The following is a 21,223-nucleotide window of genomic DNA, read 5'->3' as shown; positions in this document are numbered from 1 at the left end:
GGGAGCTAAGCAGGTGCTACACCTTGCCCAAGGGTGACCTGCAGGCTAGCGGAGGGAAGTAGCACCTTACACCTCCTTTGGTAGAGACTATCTCCAGCCCTCCACCCAATCAGATCTTTACACAGAGCATTGAGGTAGAAGAAGGCAAAACAAAAACAGAATACAGAATAAAGTGTTACAGCCACAGAGTGCAGCACAGGTAAATGATATAAGCTGTAAGTTCATAACAAGACAGCTTGCGAAGTCAGTCCAATTTATTATAATTGAGGACTGTTCAATAGTTCTATACCGGTGAGGTAAAAGCTGCCCTTGTATGGTGGTATGTGCTTTTGTATCCTCTGCCCAATGGGGTCTGGGGTGCGTAGGGTCATTTCTGATAGGCCGGAAGTTTACTAGTCCTGCATTGTGACAGTCTTGAGGGTTTGATAGTATTTAGCGGATGTAGCCCAACATGACTCACCTGCTTTTTCCCCACCTCCATTCCACACCCCCTCCCCCCAGGTCTCGAACGGGGTGGCAATCGTTCGCCCTCCAGGTCATCATGCCGAGAGCGACCACGCCTATGGCTTCTGCTTCTTCAACAACGTGGCGCTGGCCGCCCGTCACGCACAAAAACTGACCAGGAATGACCTGAGGTAGGTTTGAGTTGTAGAACTGCGTCTGCTCTTCTTCCCCCACCCGCCATCCTGCCAATCTCAGGAGCCTCGACACTTTACCCTGACACCAACCTTCAAATCAAGTCCTCCGCTGTCTGAACTGCCTGTGCTAACTGCGTCCTCCACGTATTTAAATGTCACACGGTAATTGCACACTCCCACCTGTAAGGGGCGCCACAGTGCAGAGTTCAGAATCAGGTTTACGATCACTGTTTCATACAACCTGAAATTTGCTGCTTTGCAGCAATGGCATGATGTAAATCATAAAATTATGTTAAATGACAAAATAAAGATTCATAAAGTAAAGGAATAATGAGATGGTGTTCAGAAATCTGATGCTGTTCCTGAATCATTGAGTGTGAGTCCTCAGGCTCCTGTGCTGTCCTCCCGGATGGTAGTGACGAAAAGGTGGCATATCCAGGAAGGCCGGGATCCTCAATGAAGAATGCCGCCTCGTTGAGGTACCGTGTCTTGAAGATGTCCTCAATGGTAGGGAGGAGGGTAGTGCCTGTGATAGAGCTGGCTGAGTGTCCAGACTGCTGCAGCTTCTTTCAATCCTGCGCATTGGAGACGGTGACGCAAATAGTCAGAGTTCTCTCCACTGTGCGTTCTCCTGACCTCAGAGTTTGTTTGGAACTAGTTAGCCGACTACCTGCTGACTAGGAGCCCAAACTTGACCTTGAGGGTAAGTGGGGGATCCCAGTGGGCAGAGGATTAGGGAGAGCTTCCAGAAGGGTGAGGTGGAGGGATTTAACCTGCGTGGGTGCGAGGCTGCACAGTAACCAAAACGCACCCGCGCGCACAGCCTTTGTTGCCACGTCGCAGGAGTTTTCCTTTGTATGATGTTAATTTAAAGTGTCACGAAGTTTTCAGGCCTCGTAAATATTTCCTGCTCAGAGTAACAGTTGGTCTGCGCAGCTGTAAAAAAAAAGAGGGACTGTTGTTAGGGACTGGAGAGCAGGGTGAGAGGAATATGCAATGATAGTGAGGTGGGAGATTGAGGCCGGTCTGAAGAACGCGTGAGGTTGTTTGGCAATCAGTGTGAGGAAAGGCTTTAGAGATGGGGAAAGAGCCCAAAGAAGGTTAAAGAAACTGGGAAGGATGGTGGGGGGGAGGAATATCATGAAGATAGGGAGGCATGCAGGACAGGGAAGGTGTCAGAGGCATGGAGGGGTGTAGAGAGGGAGAGGGTCACAGGAGGGACAGGGGTGTGAAAGAGGGAGGTTATCACAGAGATTGGGAAGGGTGTAGGGAAGGGAGGGGTTCCCAAAGGAGGGAGAGGGTCAGAGAAACAGGTGGGATGTAAGTGAGGGAGGGGTTCTCAGAGACAGAGGGATTAGGTCACGGAGGCAGGGAGTAGTGTAGGAGAGGGAGAGAGTCACAGCAGGGGAAAAAGGATTTCACAGATGGAAAGTGGTCTATAGGAATGAAGAGGTGGCAGAGATGGGGAGAGACAGAGAGGGGTGTAACAGAGTGAGGGGGTTACAGGTGGGGTAGGGTATTTCCCTAACCCCCTGCAGCTCTTGGTCCACAACTCGGGCTGTCCAAACTGGTTAACCCCCTCACCCTTGGAAACTGAATCTCTCTCCTCGTTCCCGTTACCCCACATGCCTACAGAGACTGACCCTCCCTTCTCATTTCCATTAACCCTCTCTCCTTAAGAAACTGACCCTCTCTTCTTGTTCCCATCCTCTAGAATACTGATTCTGGACTGGGACATTCACCATGGCAACGGGACACAGCACATGTTTGAGGATGATCCCAGGTAAACCGGCCCCCGCCATGAAGTGTGACTGAGGTATTTACTGACCTGGCTCAGAGATGATGTGCTTCATGTTACAGTCGCTATCTCGCCCACTCAGCCCTGTAGACATTCCAATCAGAGTCATACAGCACCTTCAGCCCATCTCATACAATGCTATCCAAGATGCCCATCTAATCTAGTGCCCACATTGAGCCCATATCCCTCTAGGCCAGGGGTTCCTCGTTAATGGTAGGGGTCCATGGCATAGAAACTGGCATAGAATCACCACAATCTGATCATAGAGTCAGAATAACATAACCTGTGTCCTCTAGTTTTAGACTCCCCCCCTCCAGCCTAGGGATAAAAGACTGTGACCATCCACTCTCATAGTTTTATAAACCTCTATAAAGTCACCCCTCAACCTCCTTCATTCCAGGGAAAACAGTCCCAGTCTGCCCAGCCTCTCAATTCCTCCAGTCCCAGGAACATACTGGGGAATCTTTCCTGCCGCTTCTCCAGCTTAATGACACCTCTCTAAGCTGGTCCATTTGCCTAAGTGTGCCCATTTTATTCCCCACTTATCCCTCTAAACCAGGGGCTCCAACCTATTTTATGCCAGGGACCAATACCTTTAAGTAAGGGGCCTGTGTACTTCAGGTTGAGCACCACTGCTAAACCTTTCCTATCCATTTAACCATCAGAGAGTCTTTTAAATGATGTTTTTTTTCCCAAAAATACTTTAACTTTATTTTGTAATATTCCTGAATAAAGTCTTTTAAATGTTATCATACCATCGTCTACCACTGCGGACCACCCTGTTGGTGAAAAAGTTGCCCCCTCATGTCCCCTTTAAATCCGTCCCTCCTACCTTAAACCTGTGCCCTCTGCTTTTAGACTACGCTGCCCTGGGGATAAAAGACTGACATCCACCTTATCTGCACCCCTCATTGCCACTGCTCCTTCTCAGCTGTGGAAGTGCAGTAATTGAAATGCCCCCGCTCATTTAATATTAAAATAATTCCCAAATTATGTTAATATAATTTTGAAATTATGCTAATGTGATCTTGAAATCTATGTTAACGTAATCGTGAAATCCCGTTATTAATTATGTGTTGAATAGGAAAGGTTCCAGGGGATGTGGACCAAACACAGGCAAATGGGTCTTGCTCGGGTGGTGAGTTAGATCGAAGGGTCTGTCCCTGTTCAGTACAGTACTCTCCAGTGCCTCATCCTCCTTTCTGAGACACTAATGAGTTGCAATCCCCAGTAGCGGGCAAGTGAGACTAGCTTTTAACTTATAGTTTGTTTTTAGAGATACTGAGAGAAACTGGCCCTTCTGCCCAGCAACTGGCCTATTTAACCCTAGCCCAACCACAGGATAACTCTCAATGGCCAGTTGACCTACTGACCAGTACGTCTTTGCCATGTGGGAGGAAACGCACAGGGTTCACGGGGAGACCGTACAGGCTCCTTGCAGAGCGGCGTCGGAGATGGAACTCCAAGCTCAGGAACGCCCCCGAGCTGCAATGGCATTGCACCAACCGTGGCGACCCGCGGAAAGACGGGGCAAGTCAAGGAGCATGCTACGGCTCGGGGTAGGGTCCCGCGCAGCCCTGCTGACTGCCTGTCCTTCTCTTCCAGCGTCCTATACATCTCGCTGCACCGCTACGACAACGGCATTTTCTTCCCCTACTCGGAGGACGGCAACTACGACAGGGTGGGCGTGGCCAGCGGCGAGGGCTTCAACGTCAATATCCCCTGGAACGGGAAAAGGATAGGGGACTCGGAGTACATGGCTGCCTTCCAGCGCATCATCATGCCCATCTGTTACCAGGTAATGCCGACCACACCACCCCTCAGCGCGGTGGAGTGGTGAGGTCAGCCGGGATCCCCGCTTCGGGTGAAAGGGTCTCCGTCAAGAAGTTGTTTCCGGGGAAGGTAGTTTCAGGATTTAGAGCAGAGATGGTGTACGGTGGATTCCAGTTAATTGGGACAAATCTCTAAAAGTTAATCGTGAGAATGGCCGGACTGTTTCTAAACTAGTGTCGGAAACATGCACTTGTGTGGCTGTTAGACACTACACTGTGCTTAGAGCGAAGAGTTTCCAAATAGCGTCAGTTGCATATAGGAAGAAGAAGAAAGCCCTTAACTCCGATTGGAGTCATCGGGACACCGTCGTGACAATGGTTTTTTAGCAGGCTTTCTTATTTTTTTACGAGGCCGAGTTGCTAGCTCGACGCTCAACCCGGCACGGATGGAAAGCGTGCAAGGGAGCTGGCTGGTTCGAACTCGGGAGCCCTTGCTTCGAAGTCCGGCGCTGATGCCACTATGCCACCAGCCGGCTACGCTGCATACGCTTGTGCTTAAAAAAGCAGCAATTTTTGTCACGAATTAGTTGTCGAGAAATGAGCAGTAAGACAACTCAAGCATTCAGGCTGCGAGGTGCCAGGAATGGTCGGGAGTGAAAATGAAACAATTTCACCACTTCAACAAGTTAGGAACTACGAAGAATATGAAGGTATCGACAATCATCTTAAGTGTTACAAAGGGGAGGAAGACTTGGAGGATGCTATTGTCCCAAAACATTGTATGAAGGCAGTCCATTATCTGCATTGATTTTGTTCATTTCCTGTCAATCAAAAGAACACTACGGCAAACACGTGAATTCCTCCGTCGATAACTGTTAAGATCTAATACACAGTTTTATAGTGTGTTAATGCTATTGGTAGTGTTCTAATTTGTTCTGAATGTCATTTAAATGTATAATTAGTTACTCAGTAGTTTCTCTTTTTCAAGAAGTTTAAAAAAAATTATTTCCATGATATTTCTTGTAATTGGGGCAGTATTGGTCCCGATGTGTCCCAATGAATCCACCGGGCCTGGGAGGGGGAGCCTGCGGACGGTTGTGGTGGCGCTCCCCAGCGCTCGCTGCCTTTGGTGAAAGAAGAGGGCTGGGTTTGGGATCGTCACTCAAAGGTGAGGGCAACGGACCGTGGTGCAGTCTGTGGAAGGTGCAGTCACTGGGGTCGGGGGGGAGCACTTCAGTGTGTTGGGTGGGGTGGCAATGATAGGTTAGTGCAGGGGTGGGCAAACTTTTTGACTTGTGGGCCACAAAGGGTTCTAAAATTTGACAAGGGGGCCGGACCAGGAGCAGATGGACGGAGTGTTTTGGTAATACACTTCATAAGAGAAAATAAAATATCATGGGATACGTAGAAAACGTGCTTTAATTTCAATTGAAAATGAACAAATGCATTACAACAAAATATCTGTCTTTGAAGTCCCATGGTATTTAGCTATTTATTGAAATGACTTTTAAAGCACTGAAAATTAAATGAATAAAATACAGCTTTTTTTAATAGTAACAGTTATTATTTTAAAGCACTGAAAATTCTGTTATCCTTCAAGATATTATCATCATCACTCTCCTCCTGACTGTCTTTATTTCAAAAATGGTAGGAGATGCAGGTCTACTTGTCCTGCTCCTTCTTATTCAATTGTCCCCTGTGCCAAAACTCAACAACGACCAGCACAAGGACAGAACACTGACAGCGCACCAGTATGCGGAGCGCGTTATTTGATCTGGAGCGCATTTTTTATTTTGAGAACGTATGTGCACCTGCGCACTACTCATGTCAATCACTTAACAGAAATGACATGTAACATGCATTTTCAAATGCATTTTTTACATAACACAACGAAGAAACTTATTTTTAATTTCAGTGGGAACAGTGTTGTTGGTCTCCCTTTTTAGCCAGCGCATCAAAGTCTGGATTTAGTTTTGTTGTGGCGATTCTCAGGATGGATCTGAGGTGTTGGTCAGTTAACTTGGATCTGAGGCTGGCTTTGTTGATGTTCATGACGCTGAACGCCTGTTCACACAAATAGGTCAAGCCGAACAAAGAGTAAAGCGCAAATGTGGAGTAATACGCTGCACCTCAACAAAGGTCAATGTGTAGCGGTGTGCTACATGCAGCGCTAAAATTACGACACTGAGTCGGTAACTGCAGTCAAAGAAAAAAACTTTATTTGAAATCCCCAGCCTCACTTTTAAGCCTCCCTCAACCTGCCCCCCGTGGCGCAGAGGCTCCAAAGCTCTGTGCTTGCAAATCCCCGCAGGCTATCTCCCTTAGCCGGAACACTGGCTAATTGTGAGCCGGTTCGGATGTGCCAGGAAATGGGTCGCCACAAATGTTTATAGAATGCGTCATCTATTGGGAAAACGCCAGAATTGCGGGGAAAAAACGTTAACAATGTTTATTAATATAATTTCATCAAGTTCTGCGGGCCGGATTAAAAAGCTTAACGGGCCGCATATGGCCCCAGGGCCGTAGTTTGCCCATGCCTGGGTTAGTGGCATAATGCAATAATATGCATTCCCTCCACCCTCTTCACCCCTCTCACCCCCACCCCTCCCTGCCCATTTCCACCTTCCCTTCTCCCCCGTCACTGCCCAACTCTCTCTTCCCCTCTCCACATACCTTCCTTTCCTCTACACTCCCCACCCCATCTCTCCCCCTCACCCTCTCTGCCCTTCCCACCCCATCTCTCCCCCTCACCCTCTCTGCCCTTCCCACCCCATCTCACACCATCACCCCTCCTGGTCCTCCTTCCCTGCATCATCCCTCCTCCTCATCCCACCTCAACCCGCCTCCTCCCTCCAACTCACTCCTCCTCCTCCCACTTCACCCCTCTTCCCCCTCCCATCTCACCCCTCCTCCTCCCACCTCACCTGTCCTCCTCCTCCCTCACCTTCCCTCCTCCCACCTCACCCTTCCTCATCCCACCTCAACCCTCCTCTTCCTGCCTCAACCCGCCTCCTCCCACCTCCCCATCCTCCTCCCACCCCCTTCCTGCCATCCCCCCTTGCTTTCACACCCCTAACTGCTCTCCCCCCCTCCCTTTCTCATCACTGATCCACTCCACTCATCTCGATTTTCTTCCCCCCATCCCCAGTTTCAGCCAGAGCTGGTGCTAATCTCAGCCGGATTCGATGCTGCCCGCGGAGACCCACTGGGGGGGTATCAGGTCACCCCTGAGTGCTACGCTCACATGACCCACATGCTGCAGTCGCTGGCTGGCGGCAAAGTGGTGGTGGTGCTGGAGGTAAGTGGGCTGCTGTGATCCACGGGAGATGTGGGCGAGGGTCCAGAGACCATCCTTGCCCAGCACTCAGTTCTTACAGGGGCCACCAGGATTATACTGGTACTTACAGGATGTCTCGAGTTGTCGGGATTTACAGGGGTCCCGGGGACTGTGTGGGTATTTACAGGGGGTCCCGGGGAGTGTGTCAGAATTTACAGGGGGTCCAGGGGAGTGTGTCGGTCTTTACAAGGGGTCCCGGGGAGTGTGTCGGTACTTACAGGGGGTCCTGGGGAGTGTGTGGGTATTTACAGGGGGTCCCGGGGAGTGTGTCGGTATTTACAGGGGGTCCCGGGGAGTGTGTCGGTATTTACAGGGGGTCCCAGGGAGTGTGTGGGTATTTACAGGGGGTCCCAGGGAGTGTGTCGGTATTTACAGGGGGTCCCAGGGAGTGTGTCAGTATTTACAGGGGGTCCCGGGGAATGTGTCAGAATTTACAGGGGGTCCCGGGGAGTGTGTCGGTATTTACAGGGGGTCCCGGGGAGTGTGTCAGTGTTTACAGGGGGGTCCCAGGGGAGTGTGTCGGTATTTACAGGGGATCCTGGGGAGAGTGTCGGTATTTACAGGGGGACCCGGGGAGTGTGTCAGTGTTTACAGGGGGTCCCGGGGAGTGTGTCAGTGTTTACAGGGGGTTCCGGGGAGAGTGTCAGTGTTTACAGGGGAGTCCCAGGGGAGTGTGTCGGTATTTACAGGGGATCCTGGGGAGAGTGTCGGTATTTACAGGGGGCCCCGGGGAGTGTGTCAGTGTTTACAGGGGTCCCGGGGAGTGTGTCAGTGTTTACAGGGGGTCCGGGGGAGTGTGTCAGAATTTACAGGGGGTCCAGGGGAGTGTGTCGGTCTTTACAAGGGGTCCCGGGGAGTGTGTTGGTACTTACAGGGGGTCCTGGGGAGTGTGTCTGTATTTACAGGGGGTCCCGGGGAGTGTGTCGGTATTTACAGGGGTCCCGGGGAGTGTGTCGGTATTTACAGGGGGTCCCGGGGAGTGTGTGGGTATTTACAGGGGTCCCGGGGAGTGTGTCGGTATTTACAGGGGGTCCCGGGGAGTGTGTCGGTATTGACAGGGGATCCCGGGGAGTGTGTGAGTATTTACAGGGGTCCCGGGGAGTGTGTCGGTATTTACAGGGGGTCCCGGGGAGTGTGTCAGTATTTACAGGGGGTCCCAGGGAGAGTGCCGGTATTTACAGGGGGTCCCAGGGAGTGTGTCAGTATTTACAGGGAGTCCCGGGGAATGTGTCGGTATTTACAGGGGGCCCCGGGGAGTGTGTGAGTATTTACAGGGGTCCCGGGGAGTGTGTCAGTATTTACAGGGGGTCCCGGGGAGTGTGTCGGTATTTTCAGGGGGTCCCGAGGAGTGTGTCGGTATTTACAGGGGGTCCCGGGGAGTGTGTTGGTATTTACAGGGGGTCCCGGGGAGAGTGTGAGTATTTACAGGGGGTCCCGTGGAGGGTGTGTGTATTTACAGGGAGTGTGTCAGTATTTACAGGGGTCCCGGGGAGTGTGTCGGTATTTACAGGGGGTCCCGGGGAGTGTGTCTGTATTTACAGGGAGTGTGTTGGTATTTACAGGGGATCCCGGGGAGTGTGTTGGTATTTACAGGGGGTCCCGGGGAGTGTGTCGGTATTTACAGGGGGTCCCGGGGAGTGTGTCTGTATTTACAGGGAGTGTGTTGGTATTTACAGGGGGTCCCGGGGAGTGTGTCGGTATTTACAGGGAGTGTGTTGGTATTTACAGGGGGTCCCGGGGAGTGTGTCGGTATTTACAGGGGGTCCCGGGGAGTGTGTCTGTATTTACAGGGAGTGTGTTGGTATCTACACGGGATCCCGGGGAGTGTGTTGGTATTTACAGGGGGTCCCGGGGAGTGTGTCGGTATTTACAGGGAGTCCCGGGGAGTGTGTCAGTATTTACAGGGGGTCCCAGGGAGAGTGCCGGTATTTACAGGGGGTCCCAGGGAGTGTGTCAGTATTTACAGGGAGTCCCGGGGAATGTGTCGGTATTTACAGGGGGCCCCGGGGAGTGTGTGAGTATTTACAGGGGTCCCGGGGAGTGTGTCGGTATTTACAGGGGGTCCCGGGGAGTGTGTCGGTATTTTCAGGGGGTCCCGAGGAGTGTGTCGGTATTTACAGGGGTTCCCGGGGAGTGTGTTGGTATTTACAGGGGGTCCCGGGGAGAGTGTGAGTATTTACAGGGGGTCCCGTGGAGGGTGTGTGTATTTACAGGGAGTGTGTCAGTATTTACAGGGGTCCCGGGGAGTGTGTCGGTATTTACAGGGGGTCCCGGGGAGTGTGTCTGTATTTACAGGGAGTGTGTTGGTATTTACAGGGGATCCCGGGGAGTGTGTTGGTATTTACAGGGGGTCCCGGGGAGTGTGTCGGTATTTACAGGGGGTCCCGGGGAGTGTGTCTGTATTTACAGGGAGTGTGTTGGTATTTACAGGGGGTCCCGGGGAGTGTGTCGGTATTTACAGGGAGTGTGTTGGTATTTACAGGGAGTGTGTTGGTATTTACAGGGGGTCCCGGGGAGTGTGTCGGTATTTACAGGGAGTGTGTTGGTATTTACACGGGGTCCCGGGGAGTGTGTCGGTATTTACAGGGAGTGTGTTGGTATTTACGGGGGGTCCCGGGGAGAGTGCCGGTATTTACAGGGAATGTGTCAGTATTTACAGGGGGTCCCGGGGAGTGTGTCGGTATTTACAGGGGGTCCCGAGGAGTGTGTCGGTATTTACAGGGGGTCCCGGGGAGTGTGTCGGTATTTACAGGGGGTCCCGGGGAGTCTGTTGGTATGTACAGGGGGTCCCGGGGAGTGTGTCGGTATTTACAGGGGGTCCCGGGGAGTGTGTTGGTATTTTCAGGGGGTCCCGGGGAGTGTGTCTGTATTTACAGGGAGTGTGTTGGTATTTACAGGGGGTCCCGGGGAGTGTGTCGGTATTTACAGGGGGTCCCGGGGAGTGTGTCTGTATTTACAGGGAGTGTGTTGGTATTTACAGGGGGTCCCGGGGAGTGTGTCGGTATTTACAGGGAGTGTGTTGGTATTTACAGGGGGTCCCGGGGAGTGTGTCAGTATGTACAGGGGGTCCCGGGGAGTGTGTTGGTATTTACAGGGGGTCACGGGGAGTGTGTCGGTATTTTCAGGGGGTCCCGGGGAGTGTGTCGGTATTTACAGGGGGTCCTGGGGAGTGTGTCGGTATTTACAGGGGGTCCCGGGGAGTGTGTCGGTATTTACAGGGGGTCCCGGGGAATGTGTCGGTATTTTCAGGGGGTCCCGGGGAGTGTGTCGGTATTTACAGGGGATCCCGGGGAGTGTGTCGGTATTTTCAGGGGGTCCAGGGGAGTGTGTCGGTATTTACAGGGGGCCCCGGGGAGTGTGTCAGTGTTTACAGGGGTCCCGGGGAGTGTGTCGGTATTTACAGGGGGTCCCGGGGAGTGTGTCAGTATTTACAGGGGGTCCCAGGGAGAGTGCCGGTATTTACAGGGGGTCCCAGGGAGTGTGTCAGTATTTACAGGGAGTCCCGGGGAATGTGTCGGTATTTACAGGGCGCCCCGGGGAGTGTGTGAGTATTTACAGGGGTCCCGGGGAGTGTGTCGGTATTTACAGGGGGTCCCGGGGAGTGTGTCGGTATTTTCAGGGGGTCCCGAGGAGTGTGTCGGTATTTACAGGGGGTCCCGGGGAGTGTGTTGGTATTTACAGGGGGTCCCGGGGAGAGTGTGAGTATTTACAGGGGGTCCCGTGGAGGCTGTGTGTATTTACAGGGAGTGTGTCAGTATTTACAGGGGTCCCGGGGAGTGTGTCGGTATTTACAGGGGGTCCCGGGGAGTGTGTCTGTATTTACAGGGAGTGTGTTGGTATTTACAGGGGATCCCGGGGAGTGTGTTGGTATTTACAGGGGGTCCCGGGGAGTGTGTCGGTATTTACAGGGAGTGTGTTGGTATTTACAGGGAGTGTGTTGGTATTTACAGGGGGTCCCGGGGAGTGTGTCGGTATTTACAGGGAGTGTGTTGGTATTTACAGGGGGTCCCGGGGAGTGTGTCGGTATTTACAGGGAGTGTGTTGGTATTTACAGGGGGTCCCGGGGAGTGTGTCGGTATTTACAGGGAGTGTGTTGCTATTTACGGGGGGTCCCGGGGAGAGTGCCGGTATTTACAGGGAATGTGTCAGTATTTACAGGGGGTCCCGGGGAGTGTGTCGGTATTTACAGGGGGTCCCGAGGAGTGTGTCGGTATTTACAGGGGGTCCCGGGGAGTGTGTCGGTATTTACAGGGGGTCCCGGGGAGTCTGTTGGTATGTACAGGGGGTCCCGGGGAGTGTGTCGGTATTTACAGGGGGTCCCGGGGAGTGTGTCGGTATTTTCAGGGGGTCCCGGGGAGTGTGTCTGTATTTACAGGGAGTGTGTTGGTATTTACAGGGGGTCCCGGGGAGTGTGTCGGTATTTACAGGGGGTCCCGGGGAGTGTGTCTGTATTTACAGGGAGTGTGTTGGTATTTACAGGGGGTCCCGGGGAGTGTGTCGGTATTTACAGGGAGTGTGTTGGTATTTACAGGGGTTCCCGGGGAGTGTGTCGGTATTTACAGGGAGTGTGTTGGTATTTACAGGGGGTCCCGGGGAGTGTGTCTGTATTTACAGGGAGTGTGTTGGTATTTACAGGGGGTCCCGGGGAGTGTGTCGGTATTTACAGGGAGTGTGTTGGTATTTACAGGGGGTCCCGGGGAGTGTGTCGGTATTTACAAGGGGTCCCGGGGAGTGTGTCGGTATTTTCAGGGGGTCCCGGGGAGTGTGTCTGTATTTACAGGGAGTGTGTTGGTATTTACAGGGGGACCCGGGGAGTGTGTCGGTATTTACAGGGGGTCCCGGGGAGTGTGTCTGTATTTACAGGGAGTGTGTTGGTATTTACAGGGGGTCCCGGGGAGTGTGTCGGTATTTACAGGGAGTGTGTTGGTATTTACAGGGGGTCCCGGGGAGTGTGTCGGTATTTACAGGGAGTGTGTTGGTATTTACAGGGGTTCCCGGGGAGTGTGTCGGTATTTACAGGGAGTGTGTTGGTATTTACAGGGGGTCCCGGGGAGTGTGTCGGTATTTACAGGGGGTCCCGGGGAGTGTGTCTGTATTTACAGGGAGTGTGTTGGTATTTACAGGGGTCCCGGGGAGTGTGTCGGTATTTACAGGGAGTGTGTTGTTATTTACAGGGGGTCCCGGGGAGTGTGTCGGTATTTACAGGGAGTGTGTTGGTATTTACAGGGGTTCCCGGGGAGTGTGTCGGTATTTACAGGGAGTGTGTTGGTATTTACAGGGGGTCCCGGGGAGTGTGTCTGAATTTACAGGGAGTGTGTTGGTATTTACAGGGGGTCCCGGGGAGTGTGTCGGTATTTACAGGGAGTGTGTTGGTATTTACAGGGGGTCCCGGGGAGTGTGTCGGTATTTACAGGTGGTCCCGGGGAGTGTGTCTGTATTTACAGGGAGTGTGTTGGTATTTACAGGGGGACCCGGGGAGTGTGTTGGTATTTACAGGGGGTCCCGGGGAGTGTGTCGGTATTTACAGGGGGTCCCGGGGAGTGTGTCTGTATTTACAGGGAGTGTGTTGGTATTTACAGGGGGTCCCGGGGAGTGTGTCGGTATTTACAGGGAGTGTTTTGGTATTTACAGGTGGTCCCGGGGAGTGTGTCGGTATTTACAGGGAGTGTGTTGGTATTTACATGGGGTCCCGGGGAGAGTGCCGGTATTTACAGGGAGTGTGTCAGTATTTACAGGGGTCCCTGGGAGTGTGTCGGTATTTACAGGGGGTCCCGGGGAGTGTGTCGGTATTTACAGGGGGTCCCGGGGAGTGTGTCGGTATTTACAGGGGGTCCCGGGGAGTGTGTCGGTATTTACAGGTGGTCCCGGGGAGTGTGTCGGTATGTACAGGGGGTCCCGGGGAGTGTGTCGGTATTTACAGGGGGTCACGGGGAGTGTGTCCGTATTGACAGGGGATCCCGGGGAGTGTGTCAGAATTTACAGGGGGTCCCGGGGAGTGTGTCGGTATTTACAGGGGGTCCCGGGGAGTGTGTCGGTATTTACAGGGGGTCCCGGGGAGTGTGTGAGTATTTACAGGGGTCCCGGGGAGTGTGTCGGTATTTACAGGGGGTCCCGGGGAGTGTGTCGGTATTTTCAGGGGGTCCCGAGGAGTGTGTCGGTATTTATAGGGGGTCCCGGGGAGTGTGTTGGTATTTACAGGGGGTCCCGGGGAGAGTGTGAGTATTTACAGGGGGTCCCGTGGAGTGTGTGTGTATTTACAGGGAGTGTGTCAGTATTTACAGGGGTCCCGGGGAGTGTGTGGGTATTTACAGGGAGTGTGTCAGTATTTACAGGGGGTCCCGGGGAGTGTGTCAGTATGTACAGGGGGTCCCGGGGAGTGTGTTGGTATTTACAGGGGGTCACGGGGAGTGTGTCGGTATTTTCAGGGGGTCCCGGGGAGTGTGTCGGTATTTACAGGGGGTCCCGGGGAGTGTGTCGGTATTTACAGGGGGTCCCGGGGAGTGTGTCGGTATTTACAGGGGGTCCCGGGGAGTGTGTCAGTATTTACAGGGGGTCCCGGGGAGTGTGTCGGTATTTTCAGGGGGTCCCGGGGACTGTGTCGGTATTTACAGGGGGTCCCGGGGAGTGTGTCGGTATTTACAGGGGGTCCCGGGGAGTGTGCCGGTATTTACAGGGAGTGTGTCAGTATTTACAGGGGTCCCGGGGAGTGTGCCGGTATTTACAGGGGGTCCCGGGGAGTGTGTCGGTATTTACAGGGGGTCCCGGGGAGTGTGTCGGTATTTACAGGGGGTCCCGGGGAGTGTGTCGGTATTTACAGGGGGTCCCGGGGAGTGTGTCGGTATTTACAGGGGGTCCCGGGGAGTGTGTCGGTATTTACAGGGGGTCCCGGGGAGTGTGTCGGTATTTACAGGGGGTCCCGGGGAGTGTGTCGGTATTTACAGGGGGTCCCGGGGAGTGTGTCGGTATTTACAGGGGGTCCCGGGGAGTGTGTCGGTATTTTCATGGGGTCCCGGGGAGTGTGTCGGTATTTACAGGGGGTCCCGGGGAGTGTGTCGGTATTTTCAGGGGGTCCCGGGGAGTGTGTCGGTATTTTCAGGGGGTCCCGGGGAGTGTGTCGGTATTTACAGGGGGTCCCGGGGAGTGTGTCGGTATTTACGGGGGGTCCCAGGGAGTGTGTCAGTATTTACAGGGGTCCCGGGGAGTGTGTCAGTATTTACAGGGGGTCCCGGGGAGTGTGTCGGTATTTACATGGGGTCCCGGGGAGTGTGTCGGTATTTACAGGGGGTCCCGGGGAGTCTGTCGGTATTTACAGGGGGTCCCGGGGAGTGTGTCGTTATTTTCAGGGGGTCCCGGGGAGTGTGTCGGTATTTACAGGGGGTCACGGGGAGTGTGTCGGTATTTACAGGGGGTCCCGGGGAGTGTGTCGCTATTTACAGGGGGTCCCGGGGAGTGTGCCGGTATTTACAGGGAGTGTCTCAGTATTTACAGGGGTCCCGGGGAGTGTGCCGGTATTTACAGGGGGTCCCGGGGAGTGTGTCGGTATTTACAGGGGGTCCCGGGGTGTGTGTCGGTATTTACAGGGGGTCCCGGGGTGTGTGTCGGTATTTACAGGGGGTCCCGGGGAGTGTGTCGGTATTTACAGGGGTCCCGGGGAGTGTGTCGGTATTTACAGGGGGTCCCGGGGAGTGTGTCAGTATTTACAGGGGGTCCCAGGGAGATTGTGTGGGTATTTACAGGGAGTGTGTCAGTATTTACAGGGGTCCCGGGGAGTGTGTCGGTATTTACAGGGGGTCCCGGGGAGTGTGTCAGTATTTACAGGGGGTCCCGGGGAGTGTGTCGGTATTTGCAGGGGTCCCGGGGAGTGTGTCGGAATTTACAGGGGGTCCCGGGGAGTGTGTCGGTATTTGCAGGGGTCCCGGGGAGTGTGTCAGTATTTACAGGGGGTCCCGGGGAGTGTGTCGGTATTTGCAGGGGTCCCGGGGAGTGTGTCTGTATTTACAAGGGGTCCCGGGGAGTGTGTGGGTATTTACAGGGTCCCAGGGGAGTGTGTCGGTATTTACAGGGGGTCCCGGGGAGTGTGTCGGTATTTACAGGGTCCCAGGGGAGTGTGTCGGTATTTACAGGGGGTCACGGGGAGTGTGTCAGTATTTACGGGGGTCCCGGGAAGTGTGTCAGTATTTACAGGGGGTCCCGGGGAGTGTGTCGGTATTTACAGGGGGTCCCGCGGAGTGTGTCGGTATGTACGGGGGGTCCCAGGGAGTGTGTCGGTATTTACAGGGGATCCCGGGGAGTGTGTCGGTATTTACGGGGGGTCCCGGGGAGTGTGTGGGTATTTACAGGGGTCCCGGGGAGTGTGTCGGTATTTACAGGGGGTCCCGGGGAGTGTGTCGGTATTTACGGGGGTCCCGGGGAGTGTGTGGGTATTTACAGGGGTCCCAGGGAGTGTGTCAGTGTTTACAGCAGTCCCAGGGAGTGTGTCGGTATTTACAGGGGGTCCCGGGGAGTGTGTCGGTATTTACCGGGGTCCCGGGGAGTGTGTCGGTATTTACCGGGGGTCCCGGGGAGTGTGTCGGTATTTACAGGGGTCCCGGGGAGTGTGTCGGTATTTACGGGGGGTCCCGGGGAGTGTGTGGGTATTTACAGGGGTCCCGGGGAGTGTGTCGGTATTTTGCAGGGGGTCCCGGGGAGTGTGTCGGTATTTACGGGGGTCCCGGGGAGTGTGTGGGTATTTACAGGGGTCCCAGGGAGTGTGTCAGTGTTTACAACAGTCCCGGGGAGTGTGTGGGTATTTACAGGGGGTGTGTCAGTATTTACAGGGGGTCCCGGGGAGTGTGTGGGTATTTACAGGGGTCCCAGGGAGTGTGTCAGTGTTTACAACAGTCCCGGGGAGTGTGTGGGTATTTACAGGGGGTGTGTCAGTATTTTCAGGGGGTCCCGGGGAGTGTGTTGGTATTCACAGGGGTCCCGGGGAGTGTGTCGGTATTTATAGGGGGTCCCGGGGAGTGTGTCGGTATTTACAGGGGGTCCCGGGGAGTGTGTCTGTATTTACAGGGAGTGTGTTGGTATTTACAGGGGGTCCCGGGGAGTGTGTCGGTATTTACATGGGGTCCCGGGGAGTGTGTCTGTATTTACAGGGAGTGTGTTGGTATTTACAGGGGGTCCCGGGGAGTGTGTCGGTATTTACAGGGAGTGTGTTGGTATTTACAGGGGGTCCCGGGGAGTGTGTCGGTATTTACAGGGAGTGTGTTGGTATTTACAGGGGGTCCGGGGAGTGTGTCGGTATTTACAGGGAGTGTGTTGGTATTTACAGGGGGTCCCGGGGAGTGTGTCGGTATTTACAGGGGGTCACGGGGAGTGTGTCAGTATTTACAGGGGGTCCCGGGGAGTGTGTCGGTATTTTCAGGGGGTCCCGGGGAGTGTGTCGGTATTTACAGGGGGTCCCGGGGAGTGTGTCGGTATTTACAGGGGGTCCCGGGGAGTGTGTCTGTATTTACAGGGAGTGTGTTGGTATTTACAGGGGGTCCCGGGGAGTGTGTCGGTATTTACAGGGGGTCCCGGGGAGTGTGTCTGTATTTACAGGGAGTGTGTTGGTATTTACAGGGGTCCCGGGGAGTGTGTGGGTATTTACAGGGAGTGTGTCAGTATTTACAGGGGGTCCCGGGGAGTGTGTCAGTATGTACAGGGGGTCCCGGGGAGTGTGTTGGTATTTACAGGGGGTCACGGGGAGTGTGTCGGTATTTTCAGGGGGTCCCGGGGAGTGTGTCGGTATTTACAGGGGGTCCCGGGGAGTGTGTCGGTATTTACAGGGGGTCCCGGGGAGTGTGTCGGTATTTACAGGGGGTCCCGGGGAGTGTGTCAGTATTTACAGGGGGTCCCGGGGAGTGTGACGGTATTTTCAGGGGGTCCCGGGGACTGTGTCGGTATTTACAGGGGGTCCCGGGGAGTGTGTCGGTATTTACAGGGGGTCCCGGGGAGTGTGCCGGTATTTACAGGGGGTGTGTCAGTATTTACAGGGGTCCCGGGGAGTGTGCCGGTATTTACAGGGGGTCCCGGGGAGTGTGTCGGTATTTACAGGGGGTCCCGGGGAGTGTGTCGGTATTTACAGGGGGTCCCGGGGAGTGTGTCGGTATTTACAGGGGGTCCCGGGGAGTGTGTTGGTATTTACAGGGGGTCCCGGGGAGTGTGTCGGTATTTACAGGGGGTCCCGGGGAGTGTGTCGGTATTTACAGGGGGTCCCGGGGAGTGTGTCGGTATTTACAGGGGGTCCCGGGGAGTGTGTCGGTATTTACAGGGGGTCCCGGGGAGTGTGTCGGTATTTTCATGGGGTCCCGGGGAGTGTGTCGGTATTTACAGGGGGTCCCGGGGAGTGTGTCGGTATTTTCAGGGGGTCCCGGGGAGTGTGTCGGTATTTACAGGGGGTCCCGGGGAGTGTGTCGGTATTTTCAGGGGGTCCCGGGGAGTGTGTCGGTATTTACAGGGCGTCCCGGGGAGTGTGTCGGTATTTCCAGGGGGTCACGGGGAGTGTGTCAGTATTTACAGGGGGTCCCGGGGAGTGTGTCGGTATTTTCAGGGGGTCCCGGGGAGTGTGTCGGTATTTACAGGGGGTCCCGGGGAGTGTGTCGGTATTTACGGGGGGTCCCAGGGAGTGTGTCAGTATTTACAGGGGTCCCGGGGAGTGTGTCAGTATTTACAGGGGGTCCCGGGGAGTGTGTTGGTATTTACATGGGGTCCCGGGGAGTGTGTCGGTATTTACAGGGGGTCCCGGGGAGTCTGTCGGTATTTACAGGGGGTCCCGGGGAGTGTGTCGTTATTTTCAGGGGGTCCCGGGGAGTGTGTCGGTATTTACAGGGGGTCACGGGGAGTGTGTCGGTATTTACAGGGGGTCCCGGGGAGTGTGTCGCTATTTACAGGGGGTCCCGGGGAGTGTGCCGGTATTTACAGGGAGTGTCTCAGTATTTACAGGGGTCCCGGGGAGTGTGCCGGTATTTACAGGGGGTCCCGGGGAGTGTGTCGGTATTTACAGGGGGTCCCGGGGTGTGTGTCGGTATTTACAGGGGGTCCCGGGGTGTGTGTCGGTATTTACAGGGGGTCCCGGGGAGTGTGTCGGTATTTACAGGGGTCCCGGGGAGTGTGTCGGTATTTACAGGGGGTCCCGGGGAGTGTGTCAGTATTTACAGGGGGTCCCAGGGAGATTGTGTGGGTATTTACAGGGAGTGTGTCAGTATTTACAGGGGTCCCGGGGAGTGTGTCGGTATTTACAGGGGGTCCCGGGGAGTGTGTCAGTATTTACAGGGGGTCCCGGGGAGTGTGTCGGTATTTGCAGGGGTCCCGGGGAGTGTGTCGGAATTTACAGGGGGTCCCGGGGAGTGTGTCGGTATTTGCAGGGGTCCCGGGGAGTGTGTCAGTATTTACAGGGGGTCCCGGGGAGTGTGTCGGTATTTGCAGGGGTCCCGGGGAGTGTGTCTGTATTTACAAGGGGTCCCGGGGAGTGTGTGGGTATTTACAGGGTCCCAGGGGAGTGTGTCGGTATTTACAGGGGGTCCCGGGGAGTGTGTCGGTATTTACAGGGTCCCAGGGGAGTGTGTCGGTATTTACAGGGGGTCACGGGGAGTGTGTCAGTATTTACGGGGGTCCCGGGGAGTGTGTCAGTATTTACAGGGGGTCCCGGGGAGTGTGTCGGTATTTACAGGGGGTCCCGCGGAGTGTGTCGGTATGTACGGGGGGTCCCAGGGAGTGTGTCGGTATTTACAGGGGATCCCGGGGAGTGTGTCGGTATTTACGGGGGGTCCCGGGGAGTGTGTGGGTATTTACAGGGGTCCCGGGGAGTGTGTCGGTATTTACAGGGGGTCCCGGGGAGTGTGTCGGTATTTACGGGGGTCCCGGGGAGTGTGTGGGTATTTACAGGGGTCCCAGGGAGTGTGTCAGTGTTTACAGCAGTCCCAGGGAGTGTGTCGGTATTTACAGGGGGTCCCGGGGAGTGTGTCGGTATTTACCGGGGTCCCGGGGAGTGTGTCGGTATTTACCGGGGGTCCCGGGGAGTGTGTCGGTATTTACAGGGGTCCCGGGGAGTGTGTCGGTATTTACGGGGGGTCCCGGGGAGTGTGTGGGTATTTACAGGGGTCCCGGGGAGTGTGTCGGTATTTTGCAGGGGGTCCCGGGGAGTGTGTCGGTATTTACGGGGGTCCCGGGGAGTGTGTGGGTATTTACAGGGGTCCCAGGGAGTGTGTCAGTGTTTACAACAGTCCCGGGGAGTGTGTGGGTATTTACAGGGGGTGTGTCAGTATTTACAGGGGGTCCCGGGGAGTGTGTGGGTATTTACAGGGGTCCCAGGGAGTGTGTCAGTGTTTACAACAGTCCCGGGGAGTGTGTGGGTATTTACAGGGGGTGTGTCAGTATTTTCAGGGGGTCCCGGGGAGTGTGTTGGTATTCACAGGGGTCCCGGGGAGTGTGTCGGTATTTATAGGGGGTCCCGGGGAGTGTGTCGGTATTTACAGGGGGTCCCGGGGAGTGTGTCTGTATTTACAGGGAGTGTGTTGGTATTTACAGGGGGTCCCGGGGAGTGTGTCGGTATTTACATGGGGTCCCGGGGAGTGTGTCTGTATTTACAGGGAGTGTGTTGGTATTTACAGGGGGTCCCGGGGAGTGTGTCGGTATTTACAGGGAGTGTGTTGGTATTTACAGGGGGTCCCGGGGAGTGTGTCGGTATTTACAGGGAGTGTGTTGGTATTTACAGGGGGTCCGGGGAGTGTGTCGGTATTTACAGGGAGTGTGTTGGTATTTACAGGGGGTCCCGGGGAGTGTGTCGGTATTTACAGGGGGTCACGGGGAGTGTGTCAGTATTTACAGGGGGTCCCGGGGAGTGTGTCGGTATTTTCAGGGGGTCCCGGGGAGTGTGTCGGTATTTACAGGGGGTCCCGGGGAGTGTGTCGGTATTTACAGGGGGCCCCGGGGAGTGTGTCGGTATTTACAGGGGGTCCCGGGGAGTGTGTCTGTATTTACAGGGAGTGTGTTGGTATTTACAGGGGGTCCCGGGGAGTGTGTCGGTATTTACAGGGGGTCCCGGGGAGTGTGTCTGTATTTACAGGGAGTGTGTTGGTATTTACAGGGGGTCCCGGGGAGTGTGTCGGTATTTACAGGGAGTGTGTTGGTATTTACAGGGGGTCCCGGGGAGTGTGTCGGTATTTACAGGGAGTGTGTTGGTATTTACAGGGGTTCCCGGGGAGTGTGTCGGTATTTACAGGGAGTGTGTTGGTATTTACAGGGGGTCCCGGGGAGTGTGTCTGTATTTACAGGGAGTGTGTTGGTATTTACAGGGGGTCCCGGGGAGTGTGTCGGTATTTACAGGGAGTGTGTTGGTATTTACAGGGGGTCCCGGGGAGTGTGTCGGTATTTACAGGGGGTCCCGGGGAGTGTGTCGGTATTTTCAGGGGGTCCCGGGGAGTGTGTCTGTATTTACAGGGAGTGTGTTGGTATTTACAGGGGGTCCCGGGGAGTGTGTCGGTATTTACAGGGGGTCCCGGGGAGTGTGTCTGTATTTACAGGGAGTGTGTTGGTATTTACAGGGGGTCCCGGGGAGTGTGTCGGTATTTACAGGGAGTGTGTTGGTATTTACAGGGGGTCCCGGGGAGTGTGTCGGTATTTACAGGGAGTGTGTTGGTATTTACAGGGGTTCCCGGGG

General features: G+C 54.7%; 1 protein-coding gene across 1 annotated transcript in view; it reads left to right on the top strand.

Moving 5' to 3' along the window:
- LOC132390208 (histone deacetylase 6-like) overlaps positions 1–21,223 on the top strand; it is a gene marked incomplete at its 5' end in the record, with an annotated part of 144,307 nt that overhangs the window by 71,620 nt on the left and 51,464 nt on the right. Inside the window, 4 exons of the mRNA XM_059962809.1 lie at positions 502–635; positions 2,353–2,421; positions 4,042–4,234; positions 7,357–7,506. Coding sequence (XP_059818792.1) covers positions 502–635; positions 2,353–2,421; positions 4,042–4,234; positions 7,357–7,506 — 546 coding nt within the window. The remainder of the gene's footprint in view (positions 1–501; positions 636–2,352; positions 2,422–4,041; positions 4,235–7,356; positions 7,507–21,223) is intronic.

This window comes from Hypanus sabinus, unplaced genomic scaffold, assembly GCF_030144855.1.
Source record: "Hypanus sabinus isolate sHypSab1 unplaced genomic scaffold, sHypSab1.hap1 scaffold_803, whole genome shotgun sequence".
Lineage (NCBI taxonomy): Eukaryota > Metazoa > Chordata > Chondrichthyes > Myliobatiformes > Dasyatidae > Hypanus > Hypanus sabinus.
The sequence above is the reverse complement of the archived record's forward strand: the minus strand, read 5'-3'. Positions and strand labels throughout refer to the sequence as shown.